At 38.4% G+C, this 15,931-nt stretch overlaps 1 protein-coding gene across 6 annotated transcripts in view; it reads right to left on the reverse strand.

Annotated features, from left to right (window-relative positions):
* The window catches only part of SLC35A3 (solute carrier family 35 member A3), a 66,725-nt gene that overhangs the window by 21,926 nt on the left and 28,868 nt on the right, over positions 1-15,931 (reverse strand). For all 6 annotated transcript variants that reach the window (XR_012090019.1, XM_073008548.1, XM_073008547.1 and 3 more), the window contains 3 exons: positions 10,334-10,456; positions 5,957-6,125; positions 967-1,085 (listed from right to left, as the gene is read on the reverse strand). Coding sequence is in view for 5 of the 6 variants with exons in the window: in XM_073008548.1 (XP_072864649.1) it covers positions 967-1,085; positions 5,957-6,125; positions 10,334-10,456 (411 nt within the window). In the remaining variant the exon portion in view is untranslated. The remainder of the gene's footprint in view (positions 1-966; positions 1,086-5,956; positions 6,126-10,333; positions 10,457-15,931) is intronic.

Consider the following 15,931-nt stretch of genomic DNA (forward strand, 5'->3'; position numbering starts at 1 on the left):
ACAGAAGTATCCTACCTGCTTTTAAAACACAACTATCCTGGCCGGGCGCGGTGGCTCAAGTCTGTAATCCCAGCACTTTGGGAGGCCGAGATGGGTGGATCACGAGGTCAGGAGATCAAGACCATCCTGGCTAACACGGTGAAACCCCGTCTCTACTAAGAAATACACAAAAAAAAAACTAGCCGGGTGAGTTGGCGGGCGCCTGTAATCCCAGCTACTTGGGAGGCTGAGGCAGGAGAATGGCATAAACCCGGGAGGCGGAGCTTGCAGTGAGCTAAGATCCGGCCACTGCACTCCAGCCCGGGCAACAGAGTGAGACTCCGTCTCAAAAAAATAAAAATAAAAACAACGCAACTATTCTTTGCCACCTTCACCTTCCTTTCTGGAGCCTTGCTTCTTAGGCTTCAAATATCTCTAGAAGAATAGGAGGCTCTAAGGATAGTGACTTGTGTCTTCATTTTTATATCCTCTAAAATTCTCCATATGTATTTTTTAAAGATGTAATTAATTACTCAACCCTTGAACAATTCCAAGCTATATATAAACTGAATTTGACAGACGTTTTCCAATATGTAACTACAATATGAGGCTATGAATTGTCACAATTAAATATCCAGATCTGCTTCTTGGGTCTTAATGGCTGACCCAGACTTCCTGTACAATGATAAGACTTATAGAAAAATCCAAAGTGATATTTGCCTTAACCTTCAGCTCTTTTATTCTTAAACCCGTATTTTCATTATGTTACATTTAAATACCACAAAGTTCATTAAAGATCCCTTTTCAAAATAAGATTTCATTACAGCATTAAGATCACTTCTATTCTAACTTCCTTGAATAAACTAGATACGAGAGCACTAACAGTAGTGACCTTTTCCCCTCACATCAGCATATCAGGAGCTACTTTGATTCTCTATATTAAAATAGAGTTTATTAACATTAAATCTAAGACTTTAAATGCTTTACCTGAAGAACAACTACTATCCAGGTCAGTCGGTTATATCCCTGAAAAAATCCATTCTTTGATACCAGTTCTCCATCATAAATGTATACACCCATTAATCCAAATATACTTCCAAAGAAACCTAAAAAAAAGTAAAGTCTACATGATATATCATTTAGTTTTTCTGAAGAGAAATATTTTTTCCACTGACATTCTAAATAATTTTATACTTAACTTTTTCTTTTTGATAAAATTAGATTACTTTCTTTTTTTTTTTTTTGAGACGGAGTCTTGCTCTGTTCCAGGCTGGAGTGCAGTGGTGTGATCTCGGCTCACTGTAACCTCCGCCTCCCAGGTTCAAGCAATTCTCCTGCCTCAGCCTCCTGAATAGCTGGGACTACAGGTGCTTGCCACCATGCCTGGCTAATTTTTTGTATTTTTAATAGAGACGGGGTTTCACTGTGTTAGCCAGGATGGTCTCGATCTCCTGACCTCGTGATCCACCTGCCTCGGCCTCACAGAGTGACAGGTGTGAGGCACACGCCCAGCCAAAATTAGATTTTTTTTTAAATCTTTACTTGGTTTTGTATACTTAACAAAAGTATACTTAGTTTATGACTATAAGACAAAGACATACAAATGTAAAAAGACAAAGACAGAATATAAAAAATAACAAACATTATCAACTTTGGAGCACAAAAATAATACAATGCACAAATTAGATGATTACATGGCTAGCCCATTCAAATATGTGCAAATTGCTCACATTTGGAATATATCATTGTTCTTCCACCTTCCTCTTGCTAGATCTAGATTTTCATATATTCACACTGGTACATACAAATATAAAAGCTCAGGCAGGAAGTACAACATTTTTCCTTATTAAGAAGTTTCGAGAGTGGGCACAGTGGCTCACGCCTGAAATCCCAGCACTATGGGAGGGCAAAGCAGGAGAATCATTTGAGCCCAGGAGTTTAAGACCCGCCCAGGCAATGAAGCAAGACTCTATCTCTACAAAAAAATGTTAAAATTAGCTAGGTGTGGTGGTACACGCCTGTAGTCCTAGCTAATCAGGTGGCTGAGGTGGGACGATCACTTGAGCCCAGAAGTTTGAGGTTACAGTGAGCTATGATTCTACCATTGCATTCCAGTCTGAGCAAAACAGCGAGACTGTCTCTAGAAAGTAAATAAATAAAGTTTTGTTTTGAAAGTATAACTAATAATTAATATCCAAAAAATCACAGCTAAGAAACAGTCATAGAAAACATTAGATTCTGTGTTACTGAAGCTTCACTGTTAGAGAAAGTCAACTTGGTAAGAGCAGAAACTGTCTTGTTCATATTGAATCTCCCCTCAAAAACATAGTCTATCACATGACTATTGGAATAAGAGATTCCCGGAAGCATTGCTAGGCTATAAATAAAGAAATTCATGCTGACAGGGACCGCTTTTTATGGGTAGCCTTTGAAATATATGCAGTTAAAGAGTGCAAGGGTAAAGCAATTTTTAAAAATGAAGTCATAACTAATCAAAGTATTCCACAATAGAAAGGAAGTGAAAAGGATGTGAAATGCTCTAAAATTCCATTTAAGTCAGCTCTATCCTTTTAATGTCTAATTTCAAACATGAAATTAATGCTGGCATATAATTTCCAAAACACATCTGATGGTATTTTATATGATGGTATTATATATATAAAATATGTACGTGTGTGTATATATATACACACACATATAAAAAACACCATCAGAAGAGTTTTATATATAACATAGTATATTTTGAGACAATATTTTACTCTGTCACTCAGCAGGCTGGAGTGCAGAGGCACAATCACAACTCACTGCAGCCTTGACTTCTTGGACTCACGTGATCCTCCCACCTCAGCCTCCCAAGTAGCTTGGACCATGGGCACATGCTACCACACCTGGCTAATTTTTGTTTTTTTGTTGTTGTTATTGTTTTCTGTACAGAGTTTTGTAGTGTTGCTCGGTCTGGTCTCCAATTCCTAAGCTCAAACAATCCACCTGCCTCAGCCTCTCAAAGTGCTGGGATTACAGGCGTGAGCCACCGCATCCAGCCTTACACATATATATTTTTTTTTTTAAGAAACAGGGTCTCACTATGTTGCTCAGATCTCAAACTCCTGGTTCTCAAGCAATCCTCCCATCTCAGCCTCCCAAGTATCCGGGATTAGAAGCACAAGCCACCACATCCAGTAAAGTTTTTTAATTTATGAAAGTAAGACTTCGTAATTACCAAAAAAGTATACATTATAGAAGGATACATACATGTCATACATGTCAGCATGAACAGGTCTACTGCATTCTAATAGTTGCATAATATTCCTTTGTATGGATTATAATAGCAAATATGTATGTATCAGCATGTAACAGGAATTATTCTAAGTGCTTCCTGTATGTTAACTAATATACAACACTATGAGGTAGATGTCTATTTTATAGATGAAGAAACTAAAGCATAAAGAGGTTACATAACTTGCCCAAGCTCACACTACTGGTGCTCACACTACTTATCTTTGTGCTCTTATAGGATAGATCCTTATCCAGACTTGGAATTCTTACATTACAGCCTACACATATTTAAAATTTTAGCAAATATACCAAATATTCCCAAATTGAAATCCAACATGGTTATATCAATCTATACTCCTAGGAACAATAGGTAATAGAGTTCCTGCTTCTCTATTCTCTAGCTAAAATTGCATCTTATCATGTTAATCTTTGACAATTTGATGTTTGAAAAATGCTATTACATTGTTTTAATTTGTTCTTATAATTTTGAATTGTGATAAGCAATTATTTAAGTATCTTTTCAAAAACGTTAAGCCTGTTACCATTTTTTTTCTATGAGCATTAGAGCTTATGAGGTCACCAAATAATAAGAAATCCATGAAGCACATTAGAACCATGAATTCTGATATGTCTTCCATTTTTATCTTACAATTCAAGAAAAGTTTAGGCAAATCACACAAACCTTGATTATTTCTTTTTCTCTGATATTGTATTTTATATAAATAGTTGACATTTATTAGTGCTCACTATACGTAAGACACTTTATTCTTGGCTCACTGCAACCTCTGCCTCCCAGGTTCAAGCTATTGTCCTGCCTCAGCCTCCAGAGTAGCTGGGATTACAGATGCCTACCACCATGCCTGGCTAATTTTTGTATTTTTAGTAGAAATGGGGTCTCATCATGTTGGCCAGGCTGGTCTTGAACTCCTGACCTCAAGTGATCCGCCAGCCTCAGCCTTCCAAAGTGCTGGGATTACAGGTGTGAGCCACCACACCTGGCCTAGACACTTTATTCTAAACACTTCACATGTAGTAATTTCATTTAATCCTCATAGTAATATATGAGATAGGTAGTAAAATTTAGAACATTTTGCAGATGAGGAAAGTGAAGCAGAGAAAGAAGTAACTTCCCTAAGGTCACATAGGTGGTAAGTGATGAAATCAGGATTTGAGTGGTCTGATTTCAAAACTAAGTATTCTTAACCCCTCTGCTATAGACACATTATTTCTGAAAGATTGAATTAAACTGCTTAACGCTTTTCATGCCTGTGAGCTTACTTTCTCTAGACAAACGAAAGAAGCTAATAAAATTTTGCTTTAAAAATATTTACCTTGAATGTTCTTATGAAAAAAAAAAAGACACATTTCTACAAATTTTGCAGAGAAACTTAAAGAAATCCTATGTGATTAAAATGAAGGTGCAATCTGTTATTACATTACTTGAAAACAGCTGGAAGGATGAACTGTAATAAAATTTGGAAGATTTGACATAAAATACAGGCCATTAGGAGTCCAGACAATTTAGGGCCTAGAGGGGCCTGTATGACTGCTGATCAAGATAGACATGGTGCAACAGAGCCACACTACCTGGATTCAAATACTGAGTCCACTACTTACCAGTAATGTGAGCTTGGGCAAGTTATTTAACCTCTGCACTTTAGTTTCCTCATGTATAAAATGGTATATGGACAGAAAAAAAAAAATAGTGGTTTCAAAGGTAAACCTCAAAGTCACAAGGACAAAAGCTTAAAATAGAATGTGTTGATTTGCAGATGAGCTGCTTTTCACATGGGCAGTTCTATATGACATCATCCAAAATGAATGTATGCCAGGAATACTAAATGCTGGAATCTTCGTAGGGGGATTTAAATATTATAATACTAAAAGAAGTTTAAATATTTGTTCAAAGGTTTCAATATAAGAGATTTTTTTCTTTTAAACTATTTACCTTCAGTTAGAAAAATGCTGCAGTATTTAAGAGCTAAAACATAACATTTTAAAATAAAACGGCACATAAGATTTTAAAACAGAGGCCAGGCATGGTGGCTCATGCCTATAGTCCCAGCGCGCTTTGGGACTATAGCGCTTTTGGGTGGATCACCTGAGGTCAGGAGTTCAAGACCAGCCTGGCCAACATGGTAAAACCCCATCTCTACTAAAAATACAAAAATTAGCTAGGCATGGTGGTGGGCACCTGTAGTCCCAGCTACTCTAGAGGCGGAGGCAAGAAAATCACTTGAACCCAAGCAGTGAGCTCAGATCGTGCCACTGCACTCCAGCCTGGGCAAAAAGAGCGACATCCCATCTCAAAAAAAAAAGATCTTAAAACAGGGACAAAAAAATCATCATTTCAAACTTCCTTAATTATCTTGATCATCCTTTCCAGGAATAAAACATGTAAGTTATGTGCAAAACCTTCTGGGAAAGAAGTGGCAACCAAGGATAAAGTTACTAAGGCTCTAAATAGTGAAGACAGAAATGGGCTACATATACCTTTATGTCACAGATCTAAGTTTTCCATATTCTTAAATAAAAGGTGTTCATTTAAAATAAAATGTTTTAAAAGACAAGAACATTGCCAGATATTTGGATCAATAGCAGATTTTATGCAAGGCTCATTTATTTAAAGACGTATAGACATCTCTACATATAACAATATAATCACTTTTAAAAATAATACGAGAAAACATTTAAAACTTACCAAGCTGAATATTTCTTATCCAAACTGATTGTTTTGTTTCTTTTAAGATTTTCTCAAAGTAAACCCCAGCAAAGCCACTTGAAAAACATGCTGTGAGAACTGCCATGAGTCCTACAAACTGAGAACCAGCTGACAGTTCCTTAGAGTCAAGCTGAGAATCTGAGGGCCACTAAATAAGAAGAAAAGGAAAATTGCAGTTTAATTCCTATAACATTTTACATAAACATATTGAGAGCCCACTCTTAGACCATAACTTAAAAATGCAACCAATATCATTTTTGGGATTGCAAAGGAGAGCTTTAAACATAAAACCTTACAATCATTTGATTTTTTTCCTCACAGTGATAATATATTACTATTACAACTTATAATTTCAAAAAGTACCTTAGAAATAATAAATATTTTCCATTTCATCTCTTACAGAGACCAATGTTACCTTGAGATAATTCCTTAAAGTTTAATTTATTAAAAAGCACCATCTCAAATATAGGTAGAAGAAAGGAGGAGAATCTCACATCCCCTCTGCTGTATCAGCAAAAGTAGAGATCAGCTGGAAAGTGGTGTGCTAAATCAAGCATAATAAAGGGAAGCTGTTGGGAGGTGAACCTCAAACACTGTCAGGAAAAGATAGTCCATCAGACAGTGAAGGAAAACTCTGAGTACAAGACACTGGAAAATGAAATGTGTTGGAAGGGACTCCAGGATCATTGCACCAGGGATGGTACCCCCGGCTTAGATGTTACCCTTAATCTAATCAATTGATATCCTATAACTACTGTTAAATTTTCTTTTGCATCTATTTCTTCCCTCCTCAGTTTGATCTTCTATTAGCTGGACTTCTTTTTTTGAGACATGGTCCCACTCTGTCACCCCAACTGGAGTGCAGTGCATGATAACAGCTCACTGCAGCCTCAAACTCCCTGGGCTCAGGTGATCCACCTTACCTTCCCCAGTAGCTGGGACTACAGCTGCACACAATCACACTCAGTTAATTTCTGTATTTTTTGTAGAGACAGGGTTTTGCCATGTTGCCCAGGATGGTCTCAAACTCCTGGGCTCAAGCAATCTGCCTGCCTTGGCCTCCCAAAGTGCTAGGATTGTGGGTGTGTGTGAGCCATCACATCCAACGTAGCTGAACTTCTTAAAACCATTTTTCCTTCTGAAACTGTACTTTTCATAGCTACCAAAGACTTTTCAATCAACATGTTAACTAATTTTTAATAATAAAATTGTTCATTTTCTATTCAACTTGCCTTCACCACAGAATTAACACTACTGACTACTCATTCCTTACCTCTTGAAATGACCTGCTCTTTTCCGTGTTCTCTTCTCCAATCTTTATATTTATTCTAGTCAACAGACCCTTTCGATGATGGAAATGTTCTGTATCTTCACCCTCAATAGGGTCATCACTATCTTTAAGTGGCTACTGAGAACTTGAAATGTGGGTATTGCGACCAAGGAACTGAAATTTTAATTTAATTTTAACTAATTAAATTTAAATAGCTACATATAGCTTGTGGCTACCCTACTGGACAGTGTAGTGCTACAGCGTATTTATAGGAATCCCCTCTACCCTGGAGAGCTGATTCACAGAAGCACTGGCATCTCTTCTGAGCTCAAGTCCAAAATTTTCAGTTGCTGCTATCCAGAAACTTATCTTCTCAAAGCCAATGTGACTAAAATGTACCCATCCCTCTTCAAAGCAAACATACCTTTTGATACCTTTGTATCTATTAAAAATGCCACTATTCAAACTTAAGTTTCTTAATCTCCTTGCTCTCCATTCTCTTTGATATTTATTAGTCTAACACTCATACTGATTCTTCCCTTGGAACAACTCTTACATCACTGCTGTGGGACATTCCAATCCCATTAACCTGACAGTTTAGGTCATTGTCATGCTTTCTAATTCCTCTCCATTCCTTCAGTCTTTCTCCCCATCAATCTGCCCTGCATGCCTATAGGAGTTCTCTGATATGCCTCTCTCCCTTCCAACTCTCCAGTGAGGCCTTACAGCCAAAAGCAGTCAAGCCTAACCTCCTGGCTCAATACTGAAGACCACATATAATCTAGGACCAATGTGTATTTTGTAATTTCATCTCTCACCGTATCTTTGTCAATTATTTGTTCCAATCAAAAAAGACTACTATCACTCCTTAACTTATCTTGTGCTTATCCACAGATCAATATCTGTATTTTTTTTTTAACGTACCTTTTATGTAATACTTTTTCTGCTGTTTCCAACCTACTGAAACACAAATAGTGAAAAGTTTTAAGGAGATTTGGTTCTGGCTCTGCCACTACTAGATTGGGATCATAAGCAATTTCATTAACCTCTCTGAGCCTCAATAACTCCTTTGTAAGTTGGGAAGAATAATATATCTACCTTAAACAGTTGGGTATAACATGAGATTATAAAGGATAACCACCAAGTGGGGCACCTGGCACATAAGTACTCAGTATGCAAATTTCATTATAATTATTACCTTTCAACACCTAATTTAACTCCAATATCATCCTTGAAGATTTCCCAGGAGTCATCTGTACTTACAGGCTATAAAATCAGTTGACAACTAATCATGTAAAAACAAATATCATTTGTTTTTCCTGATCTTAAACTGTGTTTTGAGTCTTGCTAATTAGGCACTATGAATGGAAGGAGCAGTGAAACACAGCTGCTGCCTTCTAGGAATTTAAGTTGTAGGGGTAAACAGACATACAAATGAGCATTTACCTATAATATAAGTACTTTGGAAAAGATACGTACAAAGTACTATGGTGGTAGAGAAGAAGGCATAAATGTTATACCTGTGATGTTATGCCTCAACTGAGTCTTAAAGGTAGGAGTTAGCCAGGCAAAGAAAGGGAAGAAGGCATTGTAGGCACAAGAGAAAGAACGGATAAAGGCTCAGTTGTGCAAAATAGCCCCTACAAGCAGCTCAGCTATAGCAATTCAGAGTGTGAAGTATGCAGCAGCAGAAATGAGTCTGGAACTGTAGGTGCATTTCAGAAGGTCCAGTGTGTCACACTAATCACTCTGAGCTTTATCCTATAGGTCTGTGTTTCTGAAGCTTCAGTTATTTGCCTATCATTTTCATGGTTTTGTCAAACTCATGTTCCACCTGAACTATTAATAACTTTCTAATTTAAAATACCTTACTGTTTGAAACAATGCCTACTTTAGCTTACCCTAAGCAATATTTATGAAAATAGGAATTTGATACGCCACTTATACTTTTGTAATACTCATTTAAAATAAATATTAAAAATATTAGCCTGGGCACGTTGGCTCACGCCTGTAATCCTAGCACTTTAGGAGGCCGAGGCGGGTGGATCACGAGGTCAAGAGTTCGAGACCAGCCTGGCCAACACAGTGAAAGCCCATCTCTACTAAAAAATACAAAAAATTAGCCAGGCGTGGTGGCAGGCACCTGTAATCCCAGCTACTTGGAAGGCTGAGGCAGGAGAATCGCTTGAACCTGGGAGGTGGAGGGTGCATTGAGCTGAGATTGTACCACTGCCTTCCAACCTAGGACAAAGCGAGACTCCATCTCAAAAAAAAAATTAAAAATGTATTCATGACATGAACACCACACTTCAGGGAAAGTGATGACATGAACTGAGGAATTATCAGGATATAAGTATTAATAAAACCTTCCATCAGAACAAGTATCACTGAGGACTAAAAATCATAATAATCATAATAAATAATAAGGCCAGGTGCGGTGGCTCACATCTAACACTTTGGGAGGCTGAGGCAGAATGATCACTTCAGCCCAGAAGTTTGAGACTAGCCTGGGAAACACAGTGAGACCCCGTCTCTATATAAATTTTTTTTAAAAGTAAAAAAAAAATTAAAATTAACACATCCCCCAGAATAGATGAAATCTCCAAAAATAAAGGTATACCTTAGAAGAAATAACAAACCTGCAAGCAACCCCAGTATTTAAAGGGAGTCTCACAGAAGAGATCCCTATGAAGAAAACCAACAAGGAATCATTAGAAAGATAAAAGAATCAGGAAAAAATAGTATTGTGAAGCTGATAACAAATAAAAAGGGAGTGGCTAATAATCTCAAATGCTACAGATATCCAGCAAAAATCAACTGCATTTCTTTAAAATGCAGTGTCTTATTTCCCTAATTAGAATGTTCATTTATGTAGGTAATATAATTTTATTTTGATTAATTCCTCTGTATTACTTATACTCCCAATGTAGTATGTCACATAAAGGAAGCCCTCAAAACATATGTTAGTTGTGGTGAATAACATTTGCTGGCTTCAACAAGCAATAGAACCATATTCTCCACACAAAATAAATAAGGTTTTGAAACCACGATAAAGATACAAAAATATACTTATCTTGAATAGTTACCTGTACAAAAGCAACTCCTGTCATCAAAATTACTAGGGACAGCCACTGGTATACACCCAATTTTTTACTAAGCATAGACACAGAAAATAATGCTGTTGTAAGAATTTTCAACTGATACGTGACCTGAAAAAGAAAACAGTAATATTATTAATGTTTGCTTGTTTGTTTGTTCCTTAAGAGTACTATTAGAAATGTATTTTAAGGACTATGGCAGCATGCCTGGTGGTTGTACCTGGCTGGGAACTGGGATCTAAAGCTTCAGTTAATGCCAGTCTCAGGAATCTGTACTATGTACCAGAGAGCTTTGGACACTTTAGGCAATAATGCAAAATGAATTAAACTTTCTTATTGTAAATTAGGTTGCAACAGGCAAGCAAAGACAAAATTATCTCCACAGCCACTGCCACTCTTGCAGATACACAAGCATGCAATCTAGGAGCCTGGGTATCAACCTGCCCCACCTGCCACAGACAGCACCTGTGCAGACCATCCAGGGGCCTGAGGAAAAGCCTGCCCCACCCACCACTGCTTGTACAGGCCTCCAGGGACTTGAAAAACGAGCCTGCTCTGTTTACTGCCCATGCCTGCCTCCTGGGGGCTAGCGACTGACCTGAACAACCTGTTGCTACCACTGCTGGCACCCACCCATGCACACAAACTGGGGACCTGAACACTGGATTGCCCAGCCCTATGCTTTCACCAATGGCACTCATGTACACCGCTTGGGGACCCAAGATTGGCATACTGCTGCTCCTGCTACTGCCAATGCCACACATGCCACTCAAGAACTGAAAGACCCACCCGCCTGCCCAGCCCACTGCTGCCTCCAGCAGCACTAAAACAAGCTGCTGGGAGGCCCAAGGCCCAGCCACCTGAACCTACCACTGCTAGTATCTGCATACACCTCCTGGGGACTCAAGAACCAGCATAGCTGGTCCATCACTGCCACCACTGGAGCCTGCATGGCATCCCCATCCCCAGCAAAGCCTTGCCACAGCCTCCACTAACAACTTCAGTCAAAGCCACTGAGGAACCAGACAGATCCCACTGACATTGATTATAGCCAAAGAAATCATATAGAGACTACATATTATTGCATGCACCCAGGATCAAAGCCAAAGCACCCTACCCAACCAACGTTATGCATATATCTGTAGGAAAATGTCTTTCCCTATGAAAGCTATCTACAAAACTGGAAGAAGTTATTGTTATACCAGATGCAAAGATATCAATGTAAAGACACAAGAAACATGAGAAAGTAAGGAAATATGACACCTCCAAAGGGACACAATAATTCTCCAGTAACACATCCCAATGAAAAGAAAATATGAAAGGTCTGAAAATAATTCAACATAATGATATCTAGAAAGTTTAGTGAGATACAAGAGAACATAAGTGGACAATATAAACAAAATAGGAGAACAATTCATCATCTAAATGAGGTATTCAACAAAGAGATATCATAAAAAAGAACTAAACAAAAATCATAGAACTAAAGAATTCAATAAATGAAATAAAAAATCCAGTCAAGAGCTTCAGTGTTAGACTAGATGAAACAGAATATAGAATTTCATAAGCCAGTCACATTAAAAAAAGAGAAAAAAGAATGAAAAAGCCTAAATAGAGTCAACCCAAAAAGATCTTCACCAAAGTACTTTATAGTCAAACTATCAAAAGTCAAAAGACAAAGAGAATCCTAAAAACAGCAAGGACAAGCATCAAGTTACATATAAAGGAATCTCCATCAGTCTTAACAGCAGATTTTTTAAGACAAACATCATAGGCCAGGAGAGAATTAGATGATATATTCAAAATGCTGAAAGAAAAAAACACTGCCCGATAAAAATACCATACACAGTGAAACTATTGTTAAAAAAATGAATGCAAGCTGGGCCCAGACTGGTCTTGAACTCCTGAGCTGAAGTGATATACCCACCTCTGCCTCCCAAAGTGCTAGGATTGCAGGCGTAAGCCACTGCACCTGACCAAAAGGTGAATTTTTAAAGGCTTTTGTTTTAAATGGAAAGCAACAAAGACGAGAATAAGAGAAGAGACAAAACATAAAATTTTGAAAGCTAGAAATCATTTGGATGAGTGGTAAATAAGTTAGAAGACCAAGAAAACTGAATACTAAACTGACAATGAAAAAACTGAGAACCAGTTGGGCACAGTGGCTCATGCCTGTAATCCCAGCGCTTTGGAGGCCGAGGCGGGTGGATCAGTTGAGGTCAGGAGTTCGAGACCAGCCTGGCCAACATCATGAAACCCGGCCTCTATTAAAAATACAAAAATTAGCAGGGCGTGGTGGTGTGCACCTGTAATCTCAGTTACTCAGGAGGCTGAGGCAGGAGAATCGCTTGAACCTGGGAGGCAGAGGTTGTAGTGAGCCGAGATCATACCACTGCACTCCAGCCTGGGCAACACAACATCAAAAAAAAAAAAAAAAAAAAGAATGCAAAGCCAGGCATGGTAGAGTGTGACTGAGGTCTAGCTACCTGAAGGATGAGGCAGGAGGACAAGTTGAGCCCAGGAGTTTGATACTGCAGTGCACCATAATTGTGCCTGTAAACAGCCACTGCACTCCAGCCTGGGAAGCATAGCAAGACATCTCTTTTTTAGAAAATAAAAAATAAATATATATAAATTTTTTTTAATTAAAAAACAGGTAAATAAATTTTAAAAAATAAAATGAAAGATAAAGTCTTTCCTAGATAAGGAAAAACTGAGGAAATTAATCACCACTAAACCAGCCATATAAGAAATGCTGGCCAGGCGCTGTGGCTCATGCCTGTAATCCCAGCACTTTGAGAGGCCAAGGTGGGAGGATCACGAGGTCAGGAGATCGAGACCATCCTGGCTAACACGGTGAAACCCCATCTCTACTAAAAATACACATAATTAGCCGGGCGTGGTGGCAGGCGCCTGTAGTCCCAGCTACTCCCAAGGCTGAGGCAGGAGAATGGCGTGAACCCGGAGGCGGAGCTTGCAGTGAGCCAAGATCATGCCACTGCACTCCAGCCTGGGCGACAGAGCGAGACTCTGTCTCAAAAAAAAAAGAAAAGAAAAGAAAAAATAAAAAGAAATGCTTAGGCCGGGTGCCTGTAATCCCAACACTTCGGGAGGCCGAGGCGGGCAGATCTCTTAAGCTCAGGAGTTTGAGACCAGACTGGGAAACATGACGAAACCTCGTTTCTAAAAAAATACGAAAGTTAGCCGGGCATGGTGGTGTGCACCAGTAGTCCCAGCTACTTGGGAGGCTGAGGGAAGATGGTTTGAGCCTGGGAAGTAGAAGTTGCAGTGAGCCGAGACTGTGCCCCTGCACTCTAGCTTGGGTGATAGAGCCAGATCTTGTCTCAAAAACAAACAAAGTAAGTACTTACAGGAGTCCTGCACTTGAAAGTCAGTATCTACCATGATAAAAACACATGAAAGTATAAAACTCACTGGAAAACCAGATACACAAATGACAAAGAGAAAGGAGTCAAACATTAACACTACAGAAAACCAACCAGAAAACAACTGACAAAATGACAGGAATAATCTCCATGTATCAATAATAACTGTGAATGTAAATAAATTTCCCACATAAAAGATATGGACTGGCAAAACGGACTTAAAAAACCATAAGTTAACTACACACTACCTACAAAAAATGCAGTTCACCTGTAAAGACAAACATAAACTGAAAATAAAGGGGTAGAGAGATATTCCCTGCAAACAGAAACAAAAAATGAGCAGAAATAGCTATACCTATGTAAAATAGACTTTAGGTCAAAAACGGTAGAAACAGACGAAGAGGTAATTATATAATGATAAAGGGATCAATTCAACAAGACTGTAGAGCAATTCTAAATATATATACACCCAACACTGCAGCACCTAGATATATTAAGCAAATATTGGTAGCTCTAAAGAGAGAGATAGACTCCAATACAGTAACAACTGGGGACTTCACAACCCCACTCTCAGTATTGCACAGACATCATCTAGAAAGAAAATCAACAACAAAAAAAATTGGAGCATTTAAACTACACTTTATACCTAATGGAACTCCCAGATATTCACAAAACACTTCATCTAACAGTTGCAGAATGTACATGCTTCTTATCAGCACATGCAGCATTCTCCAGAATAGAATATATATTAGGCCACAAGTCTCAACAAATTTTTAAAAGTTGAAGTCATATCAAGTATCTTCTCAGACCAAAACAGAAAATTTTCTTTTTTTCCTTTTCTTTTTTTTTTTTAGATGGAGTTTCAACCTTGTTGCCCACGCCATTGAGTGCAATGGCGTGATCTCAGCTCATGGCAAGCTCTGCCTCCTAGGTTCAAGCAATTCTCCTACCTCAGCCTCCTGAGTAGCTGGGATTACAGGTACCCGCCACCATGCCTGGCTAATTTTTGTATTTTTAGTAGAGACAGTGTTTACCATGTTGGCCAGGCTGGTCTCAAACTCCTGACCTCAGTTGATCCACCCGCCTTGGCCTCCTGATGTACTGGGATTACAGGAATGAGCCACTGTGCCCAGTCTAGAAAAATTTCTTAAAAACAAATATGAATTGGAACACAACATACCAAAACCTATGAGATACAGTAAAAGCAGTGACAAAAGTTTACAGCAATAAATGCCTACATCAACAAATTAGAAAGATTCACATAAACAACCGAATGTTCCTCAAGAAGCTAGAAAAGCAAGAAAAAACCAAACCCAAAACTAAAAGAAGGAAAGAAATAATAAAGATGGGCAGGCCAGGCACGGTGGCTCATAGCTATAATCCCAGCACCTTGCGAGGCCAGGCGGATCACTTGAGGTCAGAAGTTCAAGACCAACTTGGGCAACATAATAAGACCCTGTCTCTACCAAAAAAAAAAAAAAATTAACCAGGCATGGTAGCACACACCTACATTCTCAGCTATTCAGAGGCTGAGGTGGGAGGATTTCTTGAGCCCAGGAGGTTGAGGCTGCAGTAAGCTAAGACTGTGCCATGGCACTCCAGTGTGGGCAACAAAGTGAGACTGTCTCAAACAAACAACAACAAAAGATCAGGGCAGAACTAAATGAAATAGAGACTAAACAAAAATACGAAGGATGAAATAAAAGAAAAATTGGTTTCGTGAAAAAATAAGTAAAATCAATAAACTACAAACTAATCAAGAAAAAAAGAGGGAAGATCCAAATAAAATCATAAACAAAAAAGGAGACAGTACAGACAATACCACAGAAATACAAATGATCATTAGAGACTATTATGAACAACTACATACTAGCAAACTGAAAAACCTACAAGACATGGATCAATCCTAGACTCATACAACCTACCAAGATTGAACAAAGAAGAAATTAAAAACCTAAACAGACCAATAACAAGTAACAAGATTCAATCAGCACTTAAAAAGCCTCCCAGAAAAGGAAAGTCCAGGACCGGACAACTTCACTTCTGAATTCTACTGACCTTATAAAGAAGAACTAACACCAATTCTCCTCAAAGTATTCCAAAAAAATCAAATGAAGGGAATTCTTCCTAACTGAGTACCTCTGAGGCCAGCAGTACCCTGATACCACAGCCAGACAAGCACACAACAAAAAAGAAAACTACA

This window comes from Chlorocebus sabaeus, chromosome 20 (assembly GCF_047675955.1).
Source record: "Chlorocebus sabaeus isolate Y175 chromosome 20, mChlSab1.0.hap1, whole genome shotgun sequence".
Taxonomy (NCBI): domain Eukaryota; kingdom Metazoa; phylum Chordata; class Mammalia; order Primates; family Cercopithecidae; genus Chlorocebus; species Chlorocebus sabaeus.